Raw genomic sequence first — 26,221 nt, forward strand, 5'->3', positions numbered from 1 at the left:
TGTCCTGTTTTTCTTAAGGCGAGAGCTGGACTTGCTAGAAATAGTAGCAAAATGTGATACAATACTTGTAATGAGGCAGAGGCTTAAAAGGTGCCTGTGCCAGTAGTCAGATAGGAAGGACGCAAACCCCATGCTTACCTTATTCTGAATATGTTACTGAAGTATTTGCTCATGGGGCCATGTGTGAAACATCATGTTGAATTTGTAACTGACACATGCTGTAGGGAGCTACATATCTCAAGAAGAGGAGTTTGGGAGGGGCTCTGAAAGGCTCCACAGCTGAAGTACAGGGGTGGTGGTTCTGCATCCTTCCCAGGGCTTGAAAATGAGCAAGTACTGTCCTTCATAGCCGTGACTGCTGTATCTTGGGAGAAACTGTACTCATCTCCCATGTGCTCTTTTCTTACTCTTTTGTTATATGGAAAATCAGATAGAGAAATTGCAAATCGCAGCAATGTATTTACAATTTCATTCCACTGCTGTGTTAATTCCACAGTCTCTGCTTTTATATACTCACCTCTGCTAAATGGTTGTCAGTTAAACAAAAGCTGCACATCTTAACTGCATCTGACTAGCACCTTCAGTTGACTAACATGGGAGAAGACACAACTCCAGCAGGTGGAGATGATGAAACTTCATTCCTTTGTCGTGTTTTATTCTTGCCCCAGGGATAAGCAAATGTTCAAGTATTGCCAAAACCAAGCAGACAAGGAGAAATATGCATGTTTTGTATTGAGCTAAGAAACAGCTGCTTTACTCTCTGCTTTGCTCATATTTTGTGCCTGTTGGTTGGTAGTAAGTCAAGCATGCTAGCTGAATGCTGGTCTGCTAGGAAAGCATTTCTGATATTCCTATAATTACTCAGCAGCACTATGTACTCTGGGCATAAGCAAAGGCTTATTACAGCAGTTCTCAGCACTGCTCTTAATACTGTGCAGCCAAGTGTCAAAGTCATCCCTGATCTCCTCTCTTGTATACAGCATTATGTTTTCTTGTAATAATTGCAAAGTGTGTGCTCGTGACCCAGAATGAGCAATATTTGCAGTGCTCTGTTGACAAACTGAACCACCATACCTGCATTTTCTAACCAGTGGCACAGTGCAAATGATGTTACTGATCTTTAGCTCTAAGTGTGCCAATCTGATGGTCCCTTGCTCGCTGCTACCCAGGAGCAGTATTGCACTGCTCACAAGTTGCTGGTAATTCAATCTGTGTATTCACAAATGTTTCAGAACGGAATCCATTGCCTAAACCTCTCTGTAAATAGCTGGAGAAAATGTTGGCAGGAATCAGTTTTACTTCAGACAGTTGCTAATGTGTTTAAACCTGAAAACAAAAAACAGGCTTCACCTTGAAGCAATGCACCAGGAGACAGTTCCTTTCACCTTGGAGAATTCTGTGAGGCTGGGCTCTTCCATCAATTGAGAGCCTGTACACACTGCCAGAGTTGTCTTTGTTTTTCAAGCAACAGATGATACAGAGATTATAGGCTGTTGCCCCAGGGACTTCTCGTTTCTAAGGCTCCAGGATTTTAAAGGAAAAAGGCTTTTTCAGTATGACTGTTTTATAGCTTTTTACTATCCACTGGTGGGGTCGGGAGAACAGCATTTGTTAGCCTGGCTTTTACACACTTTTGTTATTACATGAAAGATTAAAATCAATTGAAGTTCAGGGAGGTATTTCAGAAAGGAAATATGTAGCTTTAAAATATGCACAAACACCTACTAATTCTGCCTTCTTTTTAAATATTCACTTCATAGTCCCTGTCATATTCAAGACAACTGAAAATATCTTACAATAGTATGTGCTCTTGGAAGACAACAATTATATCAACACGTTAAATCAATAGGTAATTATGCAGACCTTAAGGTATTTACAATACTTTATCCACAAATAGCTCTATAAAAGTGCAGACTTTGGGAAGAGATTGAAGAAGGGTTAAAAGGCAACTTTGTGTGCACAGTAATGTGCTGTACTGGGGCTCGGTCAGAAGTGGAGGTAATGTCAAACTGATTTTAGATTGGATATAAGGAGGAAGTTCTTTACTGTTAAGGGTGGTGAGGCCCTGGAATGGGTGCCCAGGGAAGTTGTGAATGCTCCATCCCTGGCAGTGTTCAAGGCCAGGTTGGACAGAGCCTTGGGTGACATGGTTTAGTGTGAGGTGTCCCGGCCCGTGGCAGGGGGGTTAGAACTAGAAGATCTTAAGGTCCTTTCCAACCCTAACTATTCTATGATTCTATGATCAGGTGTGAATATAAAGACTTCTAGTAGTCTAGGATGCTAGCAACAGCCTTCTAAAAGAATTTAACAGATTCAGGTCTCTTACTAGGCAAAAGCCATTCTCAACCTGAATTGCAGTCTTTGCCTATTGCATCCAGCACTTGTTTTCAACAGGGATGGAAAAAAGAAACAGCCCAGTATCAATTTCTAGCTACAAGATACAGATGCAGTCAGAATTCATAGATCGTGGCAGCAGTCCTCATGTTTGGACTTTGCCTGTGCTTTCCTGAGGGGTTACAAACAGCTCTGGAAGCCACCACTGCTGGTGGCACAGGGCTATGGAAATCTGAGGCCGTAATTCATCAGGCATGGGATGTGGCTGCTACCCCCACTGTGGCCATCACCTGCATGCGTGGTGATGGATGAGGAAAATGGATTGAGGCAAGGTGTCTCAAAGCTGCTCTTCAGTGGTTAAAATTAGTGCCGTGAATGGAGTACACCATGATCTGCAATTGTGTCTCCCTTAAGAACCAATTTCTTTGTCACTGACTGACCTCCTCAGTTGAAAGTGTCATGTATTGAGTTGAAAGAATTAAAAAACATGTAAACAATTAAACAGATTAAACACAAGTATTTCATCTAAGGCTCCATGTAATCCAGTCATTGGAGATGTTCTGAACTCAATTCTTAAATATACAGTATTTAAAAGCAGATTGGCAAAATGATATTTGCAGTGGCAAGTAAGTGTCATTTTCACGATGTTCAGCTGCAGCTGAAGTACGTAGCAGGGAGCTGCATGTAAATGAGCACAGCCCATGCAGGTGATGTCCATCATACCTGTCATTTCACTTCCATTCACAGAGGAAGTAATAGCCCCAGCGTTTGGTCGCTATGAATGTGTTCATTTTGTCTCCATGTACACTCATGAAACAAGAAGAACATGAGCTAATGTGAGAGTATGACTATTTTTTCTCTTGTAACCAGTAGATTTAACAAATTAAGTACTGACACAATACTCCGAGTTGTTATAACAATGGTCATAGGGGAGAATGAAAAAGAAAACTGAGGAAAATTTATCCAACTGAAGAGGCAAGTCGTGTTTTGACCAGGGCTCAGTTCAGGAACGTGCTAAAGGCATTCTGGCAGGTGGATTTCTGGTCACAGCTCAAATCCATGAGAGCTGCATGTGCACAACAACAACAAAGATAATTTGAGCTGTCTGCATCCCATAGTTAAGTGTAGAGGAGTAAGCAGTTTAATTTAGGTTTTTAGATAATTCAGGTTTAGAGTTCTCATTCCTAGGGACAGAATAGGTTTGAACACATTCAAAATAGATATGTTATGCAGCAGCTTTTGAGAAGCCAGTGAAACTGTGGTATTTTTCATCTCAAAAGTGGAATGTGTGTCTTTGTTACTTCAAGAAGAAAAATGTGCCCTTGTTTATTTATTTATTACTGCTCAATGGAAGCAGTAGATGTATTGTGCTAGGTAAGGGCAGAATTTTAATTTCCTCTCATAATCCTGTGTTTCTGGGGTTGTATATATAACTCTGCTGAATTATTTCCTCAGGGCTAGAGCTTAACTTATAAGATATCAGAATAAGCTTGATTATTATTTAAGTATTTAAAAGTGTCTTTCAAAAATATCTCTTTGGTCATTTTTACTGTTTCAGCACTGGAGGTCAACAAATAACCTGATCATTAATAAATAGGAGGCCAGTTCTGTGTTACCTTTTGTATCTGATCTTTTGGCAGAAGACCTGCAGATGCCCCAGTGCTGTTCTATTGCATTACTGTTATTATTACTGTTGTTACTGTCTCATAATTATTCATAGCTCTACTGTGGGCTGTATCATCCTTAATGGAGCAATGCAAGTTTATCTGTTTATCTTCCTGGTGTTGGCTGTGATGACTCAGGAAGAAGGCACTTGGAGAAGAAACTTGTGATTTTCTGCAGTAATGGAGAAATGTGCTTTTATCATACACTGAAGAGAACATCTGTGGTGATAATCATGCTGTTGACTTACTAAGAGAACACAAATAACGTCCTATTAAATAAGGTTTTTGTTGTAGGACAAGTCACTCATTACACTGCATTGGGAACTGCCTCCTCCTGGCTGTCTAGACTTAGTAAATGAGGCACAGGGAAAACTTGCTGCTTTTGCATGTATGTGGATCAGGTAGCAAGACTTTATTTGAAAAGTGCTAACTTGCTGGCATCTCCTATAATTAATCATGTGGCATTTAAGTAGGTGAAATTACAGTACTGCTGTGGTGCAGGCAGGCAGGCTGGATGAGAGGTTTCACAGCTGAGCTCCCCGAGCTGGAGCCTGACCTGCAGTTGGCATTTGCACATTCGCAGCAGGACCCTGGGCAGAGGTGGCTGGTGGGCTGGCTCCTGACCTCTCCTGAGCTGCTGGACCCCGGGCTTCCCTCAGAGGTCAGAGCGCACTTGCGTTGAGGTGAATGTGTTTGACCCTGCCTTTAATTCAAACTGCTCCAGATACTTGGGTCACCCATAAATAGTGTTGTCAGATCATTACGTTTCCATTTCAAATTCTGGAGCGCTCCCATGCCAGCATTTATAACAGTGAAGATTTATTTCTTCCTGTGTTCTGGATGCTCATGGTTGCATTACAGTCTCTGAGGAGTGTCTGACACTCCTTTTGAACTCAGCCATCAGATACCTGCCTCTCAGATGCCACCTGTCAAGCATGGATTCCCACTTTGAGTGCACTTGTACTTGGTACAGCAGCGATCTGGGAAAAAAGATCATGTCAGAAAAGAGCTGACAGTGGGAGGAGCTGGCTTGTGGTCCCTGTTGGAGACCTGTAGGATGCTCCAAAGCAAGCCCAATCCTGCACCCTGGTGCTGCAAGCAGTCAGGAGAGAGGTGGTGGCTCTCTTACTCATCCAGCTTCTTGCCTCATAAGCAAGCCTGCAGGGAAGGTTGTGAATGCTCCATCCCTGGCAGTGTTCAAGACCAGGTTGGACGAGGCCTTGGGTGATATGATTTAGCGTAAGGTGTCCCTGCCCACACCAGGGGGGTTGGAACTAGATGATCTTAAGGTCCTTTCCAACCCTAACTATTCTATGATTCTATGATTCTAAACAGGATCGCTGGGTGGTTTTTTTGCTCCCATGGCTCAGAGTATTACCGTGGGACCGCAGAAAGTGCATCTTATGCAGTGATGGGGTGATGATGAGAAGGAGGGGGGAAAGTCTTATCATTTGCTTCAGCTTTGCTGAAAGTATGTGATTGTTGTTGTTCCATTCTCTTTATTATTCTTGAATATTTTTCTTTCTTAAAGATGTGGGCCAGCCATGGTGCAGTGGTAGGCAGGAACTGTTAGCAGCCCAATGGTGGAGGCAGGCTGGTGATCATCTCCAGAGATGCAGAGCTATGAGGCCCTTCCCTTAAAAATAACACTTCATACATGACTTTTTTGATCTCCTTTTTTTTTAAATACATTTTTTGTTTCTTTTCAATGGGAAACACCTTTAGGAGGTCTTGTTCATTGAGAAGTCTACAGAATTATTAAGAGTGGAGCTACCTGGTGCAAAAATTTCTTTCTTGTAATTTCAAAGCTGTGAGCACCATTGTGCAGTTGATGTTAATAGAAGTGATAGGCAAAGAATAAAGAGCAAGCCATCCAATTTAGTCTTTTCCTGCTCAGAAGGATGTGACACAGCTGACTAACCTTGAAGAGCAGGCTGTTGTGTTAATCACCGATGCCCTTGAGCTGTCCTATCCATTTCACTTCTTGGTTTCCTGAAGAGTTGCTCTTCCCAAGGTGCAGTTATGTCTTGAAGAAATACCGACTGTAGCACTGTATGAAGCGTACATAGCAGAAACCAATTCCCTCAGCAGCAAACAGGGAACGGATTTTTATCATTTATACGGAATATACTCCAAGAATTCTCTCTTCAGTTTAGTTATTATCTTTCCCTACAGTGTGGAATATTCAATTAAACCTTCTCTCAAATTGGCCATAACTTTCAATGAGAATTAAAGCAGTTCTATTTAGGTAACGATATCTGTCACCAGGCTTAATGTTTGGAGAGAATAGGAATGGTTTCACCTGTTCATGTGAATTAACCTCAGCTGGCATTCACATTTCAGTTCCTCAAAAGCACAGAAAGACAAGCACTTAGCATCTTACTGGATGTGCTGGCACTCAGGTTTAGGGAAGTGGAGAGACACAAAAAATATACCCTTCATTTGGAATGTATCTAAATTAATCTGGCCTTTTTTTAATGTATTTTGTGAATCACTGGGTGGGGGGGAGTATATTTCAGCAGAAGCTAGGTTATCTATTATATTCTGTCCAATAGCATACGGGCATACATCTTGTACTGTATTTAAAAATGTCTTATTTTATCATGAAATCTACTGAGATTTCCTATATCCTGCATCTTGCTGAAAGAAATACACTTCCCTCAAAGGAGGCAGAAGCAGACCAGTAGTACATTTGTTTCATCTGACAGGGAGGAAAAAAAAAATGCTTTTTGGTAACCAATCTTGTTTGCAACTTGTCTTAAGCTGAGGGCAGCTCAGTGTTCATTCTGGGTTAACTCATTTCAGGCTCCAGCAAAAGAAACGTAACTCAGAAAAATAAAATCTGTCACTGGGAGAGTGTCTCAACAGTTAGCTTGTCTGGGAAGATTACTTATTGTATTTTCCCAGGACAGTAACAAATGTGTAAGGAGTAGCACAGGTTATGCAGCAGCTGCTGAATATCATAAAGGGCCAAGTGAGCTAAAATAACTGAGCAGTTTTCATGCGTATATGCATATATGCACTGCTCAATGAAATGACAAAAAGAGAGCCTAGTAAGCCTGCTAAGCTCAGGAAATAGCCTCCTTCTAGCATGGTGGGCTTCTGTGGGTCTGGAGGCTAGTAGTGTTTCTTAGTTACAAGCTAAAAACGCGTTATGTCACACTGTGATTAAGAGTCCCTGAGGGTGATTGCAATAGAAATGAAGTTACCACTTTTATTAATACAATAACAAAAAAAAATAATTTAAAAGTTCACATTTTTAAGTTCTCTGGATAGCAAAACTTTGCTGATGGGACAGGTGGTGCTATACATTGAGTTTTCTACACAGTCTGTCAAATTGGACTGTTGATGGGACAGGTGCTTTTAGTTTTCTGTCTGTAAGAATCTAGGCAGCAGTTTGTTTTATTTATTAGTGACTTATTTAGTGTTCCTTGAACCAGATCATCCCCTTGTGTGAGCTACTGTGACTCAGCTCTCCTCATATACTCTGTTAGGATCTGGGCTGCAGTGATTTCAGTCACGTATTAGACTGTAGCAAAAGGACTCTACAGGCTGAAGATTAAATAGTTTGGACTTGCTTATCTTGGTTATACACAGGCAGCAATAAAAGAAAAGAGAAAGGCACCCAAACTAATTCCATCTACCCAGTGTTTCAAGGTTTTTCCTCCTCTTCTGTTCCCCTGATATGCTGGCAGCTGTTTTCAGAGCTTCTCCCTTCCTTACCCAGTACCTTTGTCTGGAAAACCAAGTCATAGTTGAACCAGGGCTTCTCTTCTTGCTGGCTAACAGGAAGGGAAAGCATTTTTTTCTCCATGTAAAAGCTGAATGTTAAACAGTGTCAACAGTAGATGTAATATGTAGAGGGTGGTTTTTGTGAGCTTCTAGTTCAGCTTAGGCAAATTAAGTATTTAGGCTTTTCACCCGTTTTTGACTATTTCTGCCTCTGTAGTTCTCTGCCTTTTGTCTGATGCGTTTTCTAAATTCTACCTTGCTCACTAATTAGGCAGATTATAATGTTTCTTACAAATGTAACTTTCTTTCAAACACTCCATTGCATCACATGGACCAGTTTCATTACACCTTTAAGACCAATGTCTCAACCAGGGACACTACACCATGGAAGTCTGGGCCCTGATCCTGCAGCTAAGTGATGTCCTGGACATATGGGGACATATTTGGACCCTTAGATTTGTTTGTGTGTGTGTTTCCTGACTCAGGTGAGCTATCTACTTCTTAATGCAAGGTGTATTTTCTTATGATGGGAGGAAGACCAAGAATCTGATCTCTAGCGTGATGCGATATAAATTGACACACTATAATTGAAATAACAGCAAATGACAGTGTAGTGTGAGTTGAGTCCTTTGTAGGGTGTGAGGCAGATGACGCAGCTGGTATCACACATACCTGAGTCAGCATGGCTCATTGACTGAATGATCCAGGATGGTCAGTGTGTGCCTATCCCAGCACAGTCAAGATCCTTGCCTATGGGAGTTGAAGCAGCTCACAGCCAGGACCTGAGCACCAGGCCAGCTTCTATATTTTACAGTTAGAAGAGTGGATAAATTAAAATGTACTTTAATTCTCTTGTTTTCAAACTCATTGATACAGCAATCAGAGCTATAATCTTTATGGGCCAGATTATAATATTCTTTCTAACAATGAATGAGACTAAGTGAAGCAGCCCTGGGTCTTGGAAACGAGCTCTGTATGCTTTATAGTTATTATTATCTTTTTCTGCTAGCAACAGTAAGTTGCACACAGGTATAATTTTAAAGCTAGAGAATATGTGAAATGTGTCTTGAATAGATGAGGCTCAGCCAGATATTGTTAACATATAATTAAAAATAAAGATAAATACAACTGATATGACCATATGCTTAGTGCATTCTCTTTTGCGGCAGTGCCTCAGGGAGGAGCCATGAGGGAGAGGTTGCTCCGTTATAATCTTCTGACAAAGCCTCTCAGAAATCCTTCTGTGGAGACCACAGAATTTTCTCCCCAGAGTACAGAGCTATTGTTCTTTTCCATAATAAATCCAGCTGTTTTGCCAGTGTCAGAAGATATGAGGGCTATTCGCATTCTCACCCTCCTTCCATCGGAAAGATGCATTGTCTTCTGCTCAATCCTTTTTCTTTGTTGTTTTTGTGTACATCCCATTATCTTTGTATTTTATATATTCATTCTTCTCTGGCCTCCTGTACCCACAAATTTCCTGCATATCCCTCAAGTTGGACTCCTGGCAGCCAATTAGACAGCAGCATGGCTACCCTGGCCAGCGTGCCATCTGTGCTTCTACCCGTGTGAGTGTCTGCTCTGGGCAGCAAGGGAGCTGTGGTACCAGCAACAGCACCATGATGGCCTGCAAGCTTGCCCTTTGCCAGCTGGTACTCTGCAAGGACAGAAGTATGCTGTAAAGATGATAGGACAGAACATGATCAGAAAGAGTTCAAAAAATGCTAAAACAAAACTCCTTTCATTCACCTGGAAGCCTTTCTGACTGGGAGCAGTTTCACTGCATTCTTCCATGCATTGTACCTAGGGAAGGCAGCTAGACATTGCCACCAATGAGCAGAAAAGTCTCAGTGAAAGCAAGATAGCTGATTTTTTTCAGGGAAGAAAACTTGGTTCCCTTTATGTTCTGAGCAGTTACTGTGAAAATGAAAGTGTAATGGAGACAGGATGGAGAGCGGTGAATTTACGTTGTAGCTTTTTTGTGGGTGGTTTGAGGAATATTGGTTTATTTCATGAAGTGTTGTACTCTAACCGCAGAACAACTGTACCTTGGGACCGTTCCTGATAAGGTTTGAAGAAGGATAAGAAAAAGGATAAATTGATCAGATAACAATTGCAAACGTTTGATGTGAAAGAAAAGAAGATATGAAGGAATTAATAACACAAAATATTAAAATGTATTTGTAAAGTAAAAAACAAAAGTCCATACAAGGACAGCTCCTATAAGTAGTCCGCAGTTTTAGATTGCTGTTAAATGACTACTGAACTCTTTGAAGGTCATGTCAGGTTGTTTCACCAAAACGTTTTCACTCTTCTACCTATGTTTAGTGTGAGTTTTTAATGGCCTGAAGTGCACAAGTGTGTAATGTGCCTGTTGGTGCAGTTCCTACCGGGCACTCGGGACCTTCGTTCATGGAGATCATGGCAAGACGCAGGGCCTGGTACCTGCGACATCCCTGTGGCATCACAGTTGGGAAAGGGAAGAAAGTGGAGCAGGGTTTACACGGCCATGGGTCCCCTTTGAGGGGCTCATGCTCAGTTACACGGTTTCAGTCCAGAGTGCCAGCACCAGTTGTAATGGAGGGAATTGCTGGGGGCTGTAAATGCTGGGGAAACTCTGGCTCATGTTACTGCATAGCTGTATTTAATAATGTGGAGTTCCTTAGTTTACAGTGAAAAGATTTCAATTCTTAAAGGTGAAAATAAGCATTCTGATTTGAAGTGAGCTTTGCTATGGCAATAGAATCATGCTATTCATTCCATTCATTTGAACTCTAGGTAACATTTTGGTCTGTGCTCTATTTAGTGCACAGACATATTTGAGAATGTTGACTCCACATGATGTTCAGTGGCTTTTTGGGGAAAAAAAAATAATATGGCTGTTATAAAATAAAGTGTCGTTATCACATCTTTTCTGGGGTGAATGATACATGGCCTCTGTTTTGTATTTTAAAACTAGGTACATGAAGATTCCATTAAGTATATGACACATTTTTCCTCTGTTCAATGCAGATGACAATACACTGCATGGGCCAGTTTTCCTTCAGGAGCCCAACAGCATGATCTTCCCCTTGGATTCAGAGGAAAAGAAAGTGAAGCTGAGCTGCGAAGTAAAAGGAAATCCCAGGCCAACCATTGGGTTTGTTGAATGTTTAACTATTATTTGGCAAGATCTCCATGCTTACAGCAGTAACGCCCGAGAATCATTCTCCTGTGTGTATCACGCACTATAACTCGGTGATGCCCCTGGAGCCTACGACAGTGCTGATAACAAAAAGAAAAGGCATCAGGAAATCACTGCATATTGCAGAGCAATTACAAATTTTGAATAGGAGTTCAAAAAGGTTATGAAGGGATTATAAATAGTCTTGGCTCCCAGTTTAACCATCCTTCTCCATAAACATGGACAAAGCTCGTAATTGCTTTCAGCCTTAGTAACTGTGTTGGAATCCTTAGAAAAGAGATGCTATACTGCTACTGTGGTGCTGCTGCTGTAAATCATTTTGGCTGCTGGGTTTTTTTTCCTTCTGCACATTTCTCTTTTTCTTTTTTTTCCACCAAAGTAAATGCCAATTGAAACAGATTAGAGTCATTAGACCTCAGCCAACATACTGTCTTCTGACACAACCTACTATTTAATGCAATAAACTCTGTTGATTCACAGGTACAAACATGCTCCAGTTGTTCCTCTGTACGTTCTGAGAAAGAGAGCTGCTCTGCAGCTGTGGTGCCCTTGTATGCTCTGTGGAGGGCTGGTGGGGATGAGGGTCGTTGTAATAGGGGCAACATGGTGCTGGAATTCGTCAGTGCCCCAGTTTGTGACAACATCTACTGTTGAGTGAATTCTCTGAAATTCAAAAGCAAACAGCCAGCAAGTTGGTAGAGTTAAAAAAACAACTCAGTGGACACGAATGGTTTAAAGATTCTGTTCCTAGGACTTCCTCTTGCAAAATGATTAATTCCAAGGAGCAGCAGCACTAGCAACTACAAAAACATTAATCATCTCAGAGGCTGAAATATGTGTCAAGGATATTGCTCTTTCAGTTAAATACTGGATTATTTGAATACTGTGCAGAATATTTGCTTTTTCATGCCTTATTTTTTGTATTTAATAAGTAGTCAAAGATGTTTTAAATCTATATTTACTTCATGTTGTATTTTCAAGTACCAAAGAGTATCCGTTAATATTAGCAGAATATGACTTTGGCATTTTGTGCTATAGGTGGAAGTTAAATGGAACCAGTATTGACACTGGTATGGATTACCGCTACAGTGTGGTGGAAGGCAACCTGTTGATCAATAATCCCAATAAAACCCAAGATACTGGAACATACCAGTGTGTAGCAACAAACCCGTTTGGAACAATCGTCAGCAGAGAAGCAAAGCTTCAGTTTGCTTGTAAGTAAGAACGCGGCCTCTATTTCTGCAGTGTGCTGGAAACACGGAGAGAGCAATAACTCCTTTCCTAACCTTTTTAAATGCATTAATATGTATTCTCTGAGCTGTTCATGGCTTAGAGGAAACATCTGGATTTAGACAGGAAATGTGAATGAGAAATAGCTGCCTTGGTTTATGATGATTTAGATAAAATTATAAGTGGCATGCAAGGTGAAATCTTTTATTTCTTGAGAAAGAGGCCACCTTGGAAAATATGTGGCAAATAGGATTTCACTATTGATTTTTCTTTCATTGGAGAATTAAATCTTAAAAATATTTGAAGGATCATACTCTTTGTAAGGAATAAATTCACAATAACAGTTTCCACAAGTTCTACATTTCGCTGCTTGGGTACAAGTACTTTCAGGTATGGGTGATATTTTGTAAATCTGTGTGTAAAAGGGAAAACAGCCTGCTTTATACATATTTTGGGTTAAATCAGAGTTGCAGCTTCTTGTCAAAAGCTAAGGTTAACAAAAGACACAGGTCTTGATTAGCATTATATGAATTAGCATTATATGAAATTATGTAAAGCCATTTCAAGTTAGAAGATAAAGTCACTAAGAGTGGGCAGATGATAGCGCAGGACCACGAGTCATCTTTTTTCTCATGTAGTTGTGAAGGTGAAGGCAGAGAATAGATACATGGGTTTATTCATCCATCATCTGTGTGATTTCTCTGTGCCATTGCCCTGGGAGGACTGTACATAGCAGCTTAGTAATTACAGCAGGACCTGCTATGAAACATCCTTACGTGTACGTGCAGGAGTTCAAGGCAGTCTGTTCCCAGACGTGAAGCTATCAGTAATGGTGAGCTGGGCTTTCAGTAGAGCTTAATGAAAGATGCTTTTGACTGACTGGTGAGAGAAGCTGATGTGCTCCAGATACAAAAATGAAAAGGTAAAAATGCCAATAAACAGGTTCATACAATATAGAGAGATGAGTAATGGGAAATACTACTGTGAGTAAAGTCAAGTCGTCTGTCTCCCTGTGTAGTTCACAATATATTATCCTTTTGCTTATGACCTGCTTGTGGTTTTCCATGACTAAAGGTGTGTTTTTGCTCTGGATGGGTAATGAACAGCTTCCTACAGACCAGTCTCATCACTTCAGGTTTCAGTATGACAAGGTGATTGCTTCATAAATACTGCGCTGGTCTGCTTCTCTGGAGACCATGTGTCTCACAGCAGGCTCTGTCTTACAGATTGTGGCCTTCTGCTAGCTAGCAGAGCGAGCCTGGGAAGCGTTGTTACTCAGAGCAGAGCACTTCAACTCCCCATTGGCTGGAGTTGTGCTGTTTGCTGAAGTAAATAATTTAAGAACAAGCTGGGTATCCAGGTCGCAGCTTTTCAGACTCTGGTCCCGAGCCTCAAAGTTCAGGATGTGGGACTAGGAGGGAGGATCCTGATGCTGGAAAGTGCGGCATCCACAGACTACTTGAGTAGTGAAATGCATCAATGTCCTAGCTTGTTTAAAGCCTTAGGTGCTTATTAATCAAGAGCTTGCAAACACAGAGAATTCTGCAAAAGAGTAAGAAACCTTTCACATTTTGTCTTTGCTTCGGATACAGAGTGTTTATTAAATTCTGATCAATTTATCTATCTTGATCAATGATATATGTGGCCAAAGCCTTTAAAGTTTCGTAGCTGGCTTGACTGTTTCATAGTTCAGAAGTTTGAATTCAAAACCAAAGCTTGTTCTTTTCCAGTTAAAGTAATTACGGGGAACTTGAATAAATTTATTATTTTAATTCCTAAAATTTATTTTTAAGATTGATAAAACAGCATAATGGGACTAGAAACATTTAGATTAAATAAAAAGAAATAACATTTATGAAGGTAAGCTCTGTGCTTTCACAAAGCAGTAGGTCATTTTTTCTTATATAATGAAAGGGATTGCAACCAGAATTAGCTGATTTATGAAATACACAGAGCAGTTTAAGCTTATTACAAAAGCTCTGCCTCTAAGAACCAATAAAAATGGGCATCCATATTAGTAATGTGTAGTTTTCAGCCTTGACATCTGAGACGCGTGGATGCAGTAGCATGGCTTAATATAACTACATGCCTTTCTGTGGTTTTATTCCAAATGTGATCATTTTTGCATGGCCTTCTGTAGGTTTTGCATGGAATTACCTAAAACTCTGTTTGGGGTGGACTTCTTGTAGCTACTGGAGCTCTCTCTTAAACCTTTTTGCTCTCAGATTCTTCCCTTTTATCGAGTTATTTCCCTTTAGTTTACACCCTTGTAGCACCTAGATTGACCATGAAGTCTCTGACCCAGGTCTAGCACTTCAGCTTGCTCTCTTATGCTCCACTGTGTCACATATTATGATTTAACTGTGGAAAGCCATATGATTAGAGACTCAGGATGGTACCACTTAACTGTCCGTAGCTTCCCCCTTCATCCAAGCAATTTCATATTTTCCATCCTGGTTGTGTGTTGTGTGACTTTTGTGTTCTCTCATATTTATTTCTGAGGAAAGTTATGCTGGGTCTGTTGAGACTAATGTCTGGGGTTTGGAGCTTCCTTTCTCTCCTCTTGAGAGTTAAATTCTGAACCTTGGGGTATCAGTAAAATATGGTCTTTCATTCTTCAAGGGCAGTATTATTCTTCTCTAGCATTTTCACTGAAGATTAAACTGTGATCTAGCTATTTAACCTTCTGTGGACGTCAGAAAAGGTCAGCGATTTAATCCTTTAAACATGTATTTAGGTTACAAACTCATTATGTTAAAAGTGCTAGTATTTTCCCCCAGTACTTGCTTTGTGATATGTCACATTTCAAATTTATTCTTTTTTTCTCTTTCTCTTGCCTCTTTTGTTTCTTTTTTTTTTTTCCCCAATGGTAGTTGTCTCTGAAATTGAACATATTTTCATAAAGTGAGGAATCTGCTGTGCCGCAGTTACAGAATATGGATTAATGTTACCCTAAACCCTGTGCTTAAAGCAGTACAGGCTTTCAGAAAATAAAAAAGAAAGCTTTAAACTCCTGAGTATGGATTCTAATAATGGCTTTTCCGAAATGATATACGAAAACACAGCTGAACTAGATTAAATTATGTGCTTTTTATTTTAGGGGATGGGGCTTAGCTTGACAATTTTATTCACTGTACTGTAGTTTCTGTTCGGAAATAACACTGAAATCAATAAGAAGTTATGCCTGGAAAGAAGTGCAGCTCTGATGAGGCAGTTTAGAGACGTACCCACCCATTCAGACATCATTAAAGGTGTTTACTGTGGCCAGGATCCTGCTTCAATTTAAGTCGAAGATAAAACTTGTATTGATTTTTAGTGGCACCAGAGTTGGACCATACCCCTCAGGAAATGATGAACTTGCAAGTTGTTCCGCCTGCTCAGCCCCGTTTTCTTTTCAGCATGACTGGGAGGTGCTGAGCAGCAGTTGGCCATGGGTAGGAAAGCAGTACAGCTCCTTGTGTAGAGGTACGCTGTGAGCAGGATGCGGTTTTAATGAGTGTCCTTGCCAAATTATTTCTACTGACTATGAGATCATTTACAGAATGGAACATTAGTGCACACACGTGCTGGAAGTTGCACTTGTACTGAACACCTCCACAGACATAAAACCACATGAAGTCCTGGGAAAGGCTGCAAGAGTTTGTCTGTCCCCACTGCAAGGTGGCATCGATGCCCTTCCCTACAGAAGCTCGCTAGCCTTTTCTGCAAAACTCTTGCAGACCCTTCTTGGGAGTATATATTTGGAGAACTATGCATTAAGATTTAGTTTCAGCTATTTTGGTGGCCTTTGCTAGTCCTGATCTTACTTGCTAGCACCTACTGCTGATCATCCAGAGTATGCTTGCACTCCATATCCTGTGCAGGTAATGATCCAAGGGCTTTCAGACCTGTTTCTCCCCCTTAAACTGCTACATTGAGTGTGCTACAAGTCCAAAGGATTGTGTTTTGAGAAGGTGAGCCAGGCATCTTTTCACCAGAAATGCCTTTGTAGAAGCCTCCAAGCTATTGCCCTGTGAGGGTGCATGTGGAGAGTGCCAGCTTCCACATGATTTGTGACTCTTGTCTTTGGATTTGCTCTGGTTTAACCAAAGGTTTGTCAAACAGAAAGGGGCCAGATAGTCAAAACTGGTCAAAATGAGCAACACTTCTGGAATTGGGTTCAGGGGAAATAGGGCTAAATAAAGATTTCCCTTCTGTTTGTAATTCTTTGCTAAGTGATGTCCAGAATTTTACTTTTATGGTCACGTTGATGTGATGGAATAAGTGAGACATGGCTTGCCCCAGCAAAGAGAATAGCAATTACTGTCTTACGTTTCAGTTGATTTGTGAGCACCTGTAGAATAGCATCTCTAATCACAGAATCACAGAATGTTTTGAGTTGGAAGGGACCTTAAAGACCATCCACTTCCAACCCCCTGCCACAGGAGCGAAGGGGATACCTCCTAAACCAGGTTGGTCAAAGCCCCATCCAGTGACTTGAATGAAAGATTAACTGGATATATGTAACTTTGAAGGGACTACATTTGATATTTGTTCTACCTTGCTGAGGCCAGTTTGTTTTCTACCATCAAAGCTTTGAAACTAGACATCCTGCATGGCTCCAGGAGCAGTGCACTGGGTCACTCTGTCCACCCCTGTGCCCTCACCCCCACCCCAGGGGTCTGCAGACTGTGTCTGCTCAATTGCCACCTCTGCCTGCAGCAGCTAATGCATCCCCAGGACAGAGCCAAGGCTCTACTCTGCTTTCCTGGCGTATGATCTTTGTCTTCTCCTGTGGAACCATCCCCGATACTGGTAGATGAAATATCCTTTCCCTGCTGTGATAACTAGACTCAATTTGGCCCTAAATTCCTCAGCACGATTTACAGTTTAACCTGAAAATACACAAAGACAGTGCTACCTGCAGTAATACTGGCTTCAAAGTGAGCCCTCAGCAGAGCAAGCAAGTAGCCATGCAGTTAGCTGTTGCCTTTCTCATCAGTACCGTTGTTTGTCACACGCTGCTGATTGTGAAATGAGTATCCAAAGAGGAAAATCAAGTTCAAATTGGTGCAGATTTCCAGTCATATCATTGTTTTGCCCCCTGTTGTTATAAAAACTGTGTGATAGTGATGCCTGTGAAAGATGAGCTCTTAGAGAAATGGGGTCTGTTTTTCAGGGGATTTTAGCAGTTTTCACATTGTCACACCCCTGCATGGAGATGGTGGTTGGTGTCCTTCCTCCTGCTACACGCAGAGACACATCTGTGAAATCCATGCCTTTCCAACCAGTAGCAATTTTCTGTGAAGGAGTTTCCTTCAAATCAGGTCCATTCTAATGCTATGGGTATTTTCTGCAGTTGGCAAAAAAAAATATTGAGGTGTCCAGGGGGCTGAGGTACCAGTTTTTAGAACAGAAATGAGGCACCAGGACAGGGGATGATGGGTGTGAAGGGAGGCGATCTTGGGGGATGCTGGAGCAGCAGCAAAGCATTGTTGTACTGCACTGGGGAGCCTGGGGCTGCAGGCAGGTGGGATTAAATGAAAGGGGGAAAGGTCTCCTCCTCCTCCAGACAGCCCCGGTCAAGTGAAATAGCTGGTTTTGTGTATGGAATTTAGCCTGAACTGTTTCACTCTATTTGAAGGTTAAACCATGCCTGGAGGTCAGGTTTGGAGGTGGGCTTCTTTCCACTGCTAACCAGAACAGCAGCCTCAGGCTTACCTTTAGTACATTTTCCATTGTCTTATTCATTTATAGAAACTCTTAACTCTCTTCTGTGGTACTGTGAACATACTCCTAACTGCAGGGAATCACACTATTGTTTCTGAAAACTCTTTCCCCTACACTTTAATAAAGAAAGTTGTTTCATAGACGTGTTTCTGCAAAAATAATTGTTACACATGAATTAGCAGCTAGGACTTAGCACTGTGCAGTGCAAATGGTAGCAGAAAATACAGTAATAATGTGGTTGCAATGAGAATACTTTGGGGCTTTGACCTACCATCCCAAAATAATTTCACCACGATGGTAGAAAAAGAAAATTACTCCCAACATAATACTAAAAAGGATTTTCTTCAATATTCCCATTGCTGGAATGATTCTTGTTATATCTTGCACCCAAGCAAATCCTGTAATTTTTGCTATTAGTTGCTAAGAAACAAATTATAATTGCTGCTCACATTCTTTACTGTTTTACCCTCTTATTGCCCTGATGTGCATTCATTTTCTTTTTGGAGATTAAATGATCAATGGAGTAATTCTTTCAAGAACAATTAATAATGAAAACATTCTCAGAGAACCACCAGAGTATGTGCCTCGCCTGGCCTAAACAAACAAGCGCAACAACAGTCGCATTGATTGATCAGTGAAGCGGTGCACTGCCGCTCGGCTGAATGAGGCATTCGGCATGCGAACTGAATCACTTCCGCAGTGATTACTAATGTCTCAGTGTTGAGAAAAGATGATGTGTTTTAAACCTCCTGGCCGTTAAGGAGACAGAGGGTTTGGGTTGGCTTTTTCAGGAGCTGGGCTGCAGCTGGGATGGTGCGTGTGTGCAGCACTGGTTGCCTGTGCGCATCCTCTTTGGGAAGTTTCTTTGTTCAAGGTCTTTCTGCTTGTGAAGGGCAGAAACCCAGTTCAGAACGTTTTTCTAGCTCCCTGTTCTGGATTTCTGTGAGAGCACTTGCCAAAAGACCCTATGGGGTAGATATGTGGGGCTGTGAGTTTTCAGCATCCACTAAGATGGGGGGAGCACCCCTGCCTGCCTGCACCCACCACCACAGGATGTGCATGCCTGTGTTCCAAGGCTGGTTTGCAGCCTAATATTGAAATACTGTGCTCAGCTATTTCTTGCTCAGGATTCCTTTCTACTTTTTCAGAGCCTTAACTTCAAATCTTCAGCTCGTCCCACAGGTTAATTCACTTTTTCCTGGCTTTTTTGTTGGTGGGCTTCCTCCCAGGTGTTTGGTGACAATTCACTTCCAGACAAGAACTGGAGTTTGCTTTTACCCAAGCCCGTAAATCTGCCTTAAATAATCTAGTTTTCTTACTTTTTCTTACATCTTCAGGAATTGGTTTTCTTACCACGGCCTGGTTTCCCTCACGTACCCCAACATCTCTTTTGCTGTCTCCTTTTTTCCTCTTTGAAGCCTTTCAAAGCCTCTGCACATCCAGGCCAGACAGGGGGCTTCAGGGCTTCATTGTGGTGCAAAGGAGCAGTTCTGTGGCATCAGCAAGTGACACCATGCTGCAGAGGGTCTGCAGTTGCTTCCTTTGGCTGACCTTCCTATTTCAGTTTCCAGAGACACAAACAAAGCTCATTATAGTATTTCCCAGATAAACAGGACCCATCCTAAATCCTGGGTCCAATAAATAAATCTGTTTTGATACAGATTCTCTGTTAAGAGGGTTTTCCTAAACTTTTCATTCTTCCTAAAGGAACAGTTGTTTTGTAGCTCCTGAAACTCTGCAAATAAAGCATTATTTTGGAGCTTGCATGTGCACTTCTGCCCACTGCCAGAGGCCCATCTTCCCAGGCTTCCCTTCTCCCATCAGAATGGCTGGGGCATGGTAGCCATCCCTGTTTTTCTCCATGCACCATAATACACATGGAGCTGTCAAGTCACAGCTCATGAGAGCAGGGCATAAACCGCTTGTGGTGTCCCTGTTTCTCCATAGTTATAATGTTGTTTTTCTGGGCCATCTGATAAGATTTGGGCTAATTATGACAAATTGGGCTCAAGAGCGTTGCTTCTTGTATGCATATAGAGTCCCTGCTCCCTCCTCCAATGCCCTTTAAAGGAAAAATATCATTTATATAAATAAAAGCCCTGCTGATCTTACCCAAAACCAGATACTTCTGCCGCTTGGGCCCCAGGACTGGGTTGATGACATACAGGGGCTGTTCTTCACAAAGGAGCAAGCAAATTTATTTAAGTCTTTCTTCGTACATGTATTTCCCAATGTTTCTTTCCTTTGCTGAACTCTTAACCCAGCTGTGCAAAGTGCAGACGGTGACATTAGAGAATCAGCTCCCAACCTCTGCACCTTTGCCGCACAGTCTCCAATGAGTGGAAAACTAGGCTAAGCCTCACATAAGCTCTTTTTCTCTCTTTTTTTTTTTTCTTTTGATGAATAGGACCAACAGGGAGCATGTAGCAGAGTATAGATATATAACCTACTTCCATCAGTGATAGAAGGACCCTTAACTTACAACAGAAACACAGTATTTATACCTGCTTTGTTTCCACCCAAGGGTTATAAATAAGATGAATATATTACTACTTAAAGTAGTGACAGGGCATTTGTAAATAATCAGTGTACCTGCTCTCAAAGCTAGTTATCTTGTGAGCCTGCAAGTGTTATTTAGGGAAGTGAAGTGTATTTCAGTTTATATCATGCAGAAATAGTGCTACTGAGAGTGGGGAGCATTGCACAGGGAGGTGTCAGAGGGCTGTGGCCAGGAGCTGTGAGAGCTGCTGCCAGCGCCTCTGGGCATTGCTCCACAATTAGCTTAAGATCACAGGTCTGTCGCAGTGCCATGATTTCCCTTGTGCTGTAGAAATTTAGGGCACAGCAAGGCACTGCCTTGACAGTTCTTCCTGTCTCTCCCTATATTTATTGATTGTGCATTTACTGTGTAAAATAACATCTATTCAAATTATATATATTTATATCTAGGGGCTGAATTTTAAGAACTAAATGTAGATGTAGGTGTTTGTTTAAAATGAATGCTTAAATTAACCCATTTAGGCCCAGTGTGCCAAGGTCCACTGATGTAAGCTTTCCTTGCAAAAAGTTCTGCTGTTATGTAAAATTCTTTCTAGTCTTGAGAGAACTATCTTTGTGCTAAATCATGTCATGGTGCTGTGGAAAAGTCTGACTCCACCTTGAAGGAAATGAGAGATTTCTTGTTTTCTCTGATGTTCTGAATGAAGCAGTAAGTATTCAGGTTCTGAGCCCAAGTATTTGGGACAATTTCACTTTGAAGTGGAGTAGATCTCTCTGCATTTAAGATCTTCTGACCTTAGGCTTAATCAGTCACTTTGACATCTCACCTGCTAACTTAATACCACCCTTCTTTTTGTATGCTCAGTGTATAGTTAATAAAGAAAACGGTGTAAAGCTCCCACAGTAAGCTAAGGAGAGAGCAAGACTTTGTCTTTTTTTCCCTACTTTCCCGTGGCTTTGTGCAGGATCTGCTACTGTGCTACTTATCAGCAAAAATTTCCTGTTCTTTCTCATTCGTGAAGCATTTACAACTTGCCTGTGTTACCAGCAAGGTAGTTCCCACTGGTGGCCTGTTTGGCTGCTTACCCCTAGGTTATTAGAGAATCAATGCGCATCATTTGACATTTCTTCCACTACTGGAAGGCTAAATGTGAAAATTAATATAGTAGTGTACTATGAATATTAATGTGCCCTTAGTAATAGTATTAATCCTCTGAATGTAACTAAACTTACTGAGTATTTTTCTGAGCATATTTTCTTAAACCTGAGGATAGGAACAGTTGAATAGCTGTATAGATGGTATTGGAATTTCAGGTTGGCACAACTTCAGAATGTAGCCCAGCTACCTTCATTGAGTACAGTCTTACTTCTGTAAATCACTGATGTCCAGCTGGCTTATTCTGATGAAAGCTAGAATGGCACATAAATAAGAGAGGAAAATTAACTGCAAATTTAAATTACTATTTTGACAATAAATTAAATAGCCTGAAAAAGTAGATGCCAATATAAAGCAGTATACATAAGAGTGCAGTGACCCTTCAGGGAACTCGGTTCTTCAGTGAATTTAAGCCCTGCTTTCTTGAAAAGACAAAATGGGATATGATGGACAGCAAACTTGTAAATTTAAAAGAAATCTTTCCCTTGACTTATGGATAATTATTAGCGTTCATAAGGTTCTTTCCTTCAAATGATAATATATTGAACATTTTTATTAGCAATCCTGTAGATACTCTTGTCTGCAGTATAGTCAGCAGAAGTCAGAGTTGCAGTGTGCTATATCCCCACCCATGATTTGACATACACATCCATTGTCACCACTCTTTTATCATACAGGAGTTAATTTGGGGCATCATTTTCTACAGCTAGTAGTCTCACCTGCTCACTATCTCCATTACAGGCGTTAGGGGTAGGTCAGGTCTGTGAACCATTGCTTTCTGCTGTCCAGGCAATCCACATAAACACCTGTGGGCACAACTAAGGCTTCCTTTGGTCCAGGTTCTTTCCCATAACAGAACTTTCCAAACATCTTCCAAAAACTGACCCTAGAGTGGCACAAACATCTGAAGAGCCATAAAATTATGTTTTTGTAATATGTTGTATTCACTTTTCCTGGTCTTTTGGATCCAGCGGATAGAGAATAGGACAAGGAATCTCAATTAGTAGGATGCTTCTTGTAACACCTCCCCTTTTTGCTCTAAATCCCCTGGTCTGTCAAATGAAATTATGCTATTTACCTAGTTTGAAGAAATAATTATTATCCTTAGGTTGATCTTTACTGATTCTGTATCAGTGCAAATCACTATTGTCTTAAAATGTGTGGAAAATAACAGTTACATGCCCCCCTGGTCAAGTGTAGACTATACCCAAAGGCCAGAGACGGGCTCTGTCTTTGTAAGAAAAGGTCTTTTCCTATTGATGGGATGCAAGGCCAATGCAGAACAATTTTATCTTAGTGGCTCCTGCTTCATTGTTTTATTTTTTCATTCCTGTTTTCCATCTTGGAATTAGAGCCAGGGAGTCAGTATTGGCATGCAAAGACAGCAGAGCTTTAAATATGTTTGTCAAAAGTTGTCCCATGTTATTTTTCCTGTCTGCAACAAACGTGACTGCCATTTCATAATTCATTAGACATGAGAGATGAACAGAATGAAGAAATATTTCCTCTCTAGGAGACGCTGCCTAGCATCATAATGTGCATTTCCACAGGCAAGCTGAACTACTGGATATACTCTGAGGATCAGGATCTCTGTAGGGTCTTTTTCGTTTGTGTTTCTATCAAGTAAAGGGAAATTTTTCGTTGAAATTTGTTGCTGAGTGATCTTTTGTCACATTATTTTACATTATTTGGGGCCTGAATTTGCATTCATTTACCTGCACAAAGTAAGAAGGTGCAGCAGAGCATGCTCCAGTGGGGCACGCAAGGGGTGCCTGTGGTGTTAATGCTCAGCTATGAAGTGAGAGGGGGCTGTGCAGTATTTCCTTCCCCCAGCAGAAGTACTGCTTCCTGGCTATTGGAAAATCATCTGTGCTGGGAGAAAGCATAAGAATAATTCACTGTTTTGCTAGGAAAATATAAAAACTTCTGAGAGTGAAATAACTCTGTTCAAAGTCAACCCAAGGGGAAATGTCTGCCCAGCTTTTCCAGATTAAAGTAATAAAATAAAATTTTCTGAGTCCTCAGCATTTCGACTGGCACAGAAGGGTTGCTTCAAAACAAACGTTTGAAATATTTCCTATAGAAGGAAGGTAAACGGGCAGCTTTTATAAAGTGGAACATAAAAAGAGATCATCATCAACTTTCATTTTTTGGTAACATCATAGAAAAGAATGATTTGGCTTTGGAGGAGACCAGTGGGTGCCTTGCAGACACTGCTAAGAGGCTCTGTTCTCCCATAAGATGAGTGCCATGGAGGAAGGCAAAAAAGCACTTGGGGCTGCCTTATTGCCTATTTGGAAGCAAGGTTCAAATCCCCACGAGGTGCTGAGGACACAGTGTGGCAGGCAGAGCCATCCTGATGACGACAAGCAGCTCATGCTTGGTGTGAGGGAGGAAGGAGAAAGCAGCCCAAGCACAGCGTGAGGATCTGTGGCTCCTGTTAGCTGTGTGTTGGCCAGTGGGATTGGTAACGCTCGAGGAAAAGCAGTTGAAGTCCAGAAGACAAGGCAAAAGCCTAAGGAGGAATTTTAGCTATGTGGGTAGGCAAATCAGCCTGTCTTTGGTTGATGGTGGTCAGAAACACTTGGGAAGATTTAAACAGTCTCAGTTTGAGAACCCAGGCAGAGACATCAAAATCCAAGATAACACATAGATAAGAGATAGAGTGAGGGGGAGAGCTTGCGAGGAGAACGGTATCTTGGCTCACGTTCCAGCACACCAACTTCCCCTTTCCTAATCCATGTGTGTCTGTTTGAAGCTCACTGCTGGCTCAGGTGGGAGTAGCTGCGAGCCCTTCTTCCTGGATGGGAGGCAGTTTGCCTCCTCTGAGAATGCCTGGTTTGCCTTCAAACCTTTGACTCCTCCAGGTATGCATCTCTTCCCCATTGCATAGTTAAGTTGAGCCTTCAGAGCAAACCCCACTGTGAAAATCCCCACAGCAAAGGCTCATCTGAGAATTTTTGTGTCTTGAAGCAGGATAGCAGTTTCTGTGCAGGAAAGATCAGGGAAAGGGGAAAGATCTAGAAGTCCAAACCGGACTTAGCCACTTGGTAAAGCTGCACAGGCAGTACCTTGTTTCAAGTCCAAGAAAAAATATTTTCCTGGGGGGGGGTGGAGAGGGGAATGGCAAGATGTTTACCTCTAAAACATGTTTTTCAGTGAAGTAGAAATCCCAGAGAAATTTCTGTTCTAAAGGTCAAATGAGAAAGCTTTCATGTCCAAACTTGTAAACTATTTCTCAAATCAGTGACTCTTAAAAATTATTCATTAGAACACCAGCTTTTAAACTAGAATCCTATTAAGCTCTTTATCAAAGGTGGTTTTATTCCAAACTGCACAGCCCACGGTTTAGTCTTGACACAACAGCAAGGACATGGGCAGAAGAACTTAATCTTTGTGTATTTGTGAGAGGGATGACATAAAACCCTGCTTTTAAAAAGTCAGGCATAGGTTTTATAGAGACAGTGTTTAGAGATGTTAGAGCCATAAATATTAGGAGGCAAATCTTGTCAAGTCTTTTGAAGCAAAAAGCTTTAATGCTTTGGTGGGTGCTAGCCATCAGTTAAAGTGCTTTCAGCCTGCTTTCGTATAGGCGGGCTATGATTTCTTCAAACCAGTGTCCTCTAAAATCTGAGACTGATTGAGATGCACGACAATCCCATCTTCAAGACTGTTTTATGGGCCAAATCAGCATAGTTTATAGTATACAGTCAATGAGGTCATATTATTCCGTAGGCAATGATGCAAATGACTTCTGTCTCCATCTGGTTGTGTATTTTGTCCAGGATAGGAAAGAATGCTCTGTTTTATGTGGAAAGTTATGGAAATGTGATGAAAACAATTTGGAAGATGGCATACAAGCCATCTCTTGGTAGAAGGTTCTTTATTCAGTCTGAACAACGAATATTTGGCCAATCCTGGTGAGGTTTTTTTGTTGAACAAGATGCCATTGCCAACCTATTCAGATTCAGGTCATGTGGTCTTTAATAATAAAAAATAAATTAAAAAATCCCGTTGACTTTGGTTCAAGGACTGAATGTGACCTTAAACATCACTCTAAATTTTAGATTGCAGGGATCACCTTAAAATTATAAAAGGGGTATTAGAAGGGAAACCCCATTATGCTCCGTAAATCTCTTTAAGTCATGCCTGAAAATTGACTTTAGGTTCCTTGGCTGTATCTGTGTGCCTAATTGGATTGTGCATTTCACATATATGAAAAGGTAATTACCCCTTTACATAAATCATTACTTCACTTTCTATTGTATGGGTGCTCTGAATTTCATTTAATGTACCTAGTAAAGGTGGTGTTTTGTCCACTACAGAATACTCAAAATTGCCAGTGAATATTTCTAGTTTTCTAATTTGACAGTTCTTAAATTATGGGATTCATTTCTGACCAGTCAACTTATCAGATGAATTTGTAATCATTCAAGGTTTTTTTATCCAAAGTACAACCAAGTCTCAAGGGTGAAATACCATACCAAACACCCAGGCTAATAGAACTCCTTATAAGCTGATCCAAGGATTTGTTGATAATCTAGCTGAAGGATTAGTAACCTAATCAAAGACTTGGGTTTTGTACAGTTACAATGATACCAAGGCTAAAGTGCATAGTAACTTTACACTTGCAGTGATGCGCACAGGCTAGAACACGTGGGTGTCATCCACCCTTTTCTTTTCCTGTGCTCCTCCTGGATGTAAGCTGGGTTG

At 41.2% G+C, this 26,221-nt stretch overlaps 1 protein-coding gene across 3 annotated transcripts in view; it reads left to right on the forward strand.

Moving 5' to 3' along the window:
* LOC130606486 (contactin-4) overlaps nucleotides 1–26,221 on the forward strand; it is a 341,120-nt gene that overhangs the window by 200,592 nt on the left and 114,307 nt on the right. For all 3 annotated transcript variants that reach the window (XM_057422892.1, XM_057422890.1, XM_057422891.1), the window contains 2 exons: nucleotides 10,743–10,869; nucleotides 11,953–12,128. In XM_057422892.1, the coding sequence (XP_057278875.1) occupies nucleotides 10,743–10,869; nucleotides 11,953–12,128 (303 nt within the window). The remainder of the gene's footprint in view (nucleotides 1–10,742; nucleotides 10,870–11,952; nucleotides 12,129–26,221) is intronic.

The sequence above is a fragment of the Pezoporus wallicus genome, unplaced genomic scaffold (genome assembly GCF_028554395.1).
Source record: "Pezoporus wallicus isolate ANWC-B61680 ecotype Strahan unplaced genomic scaffold, APGP_CSIRO_Pwel_v1 contig_7073, whole genome shotgun sequence".
Lineage (NCBI taxonomy): Eukaryota > Metazoa > Chordata > Aves > Psittaciformes > Psittacidae > Pezoporus > Pezoporus wallicus.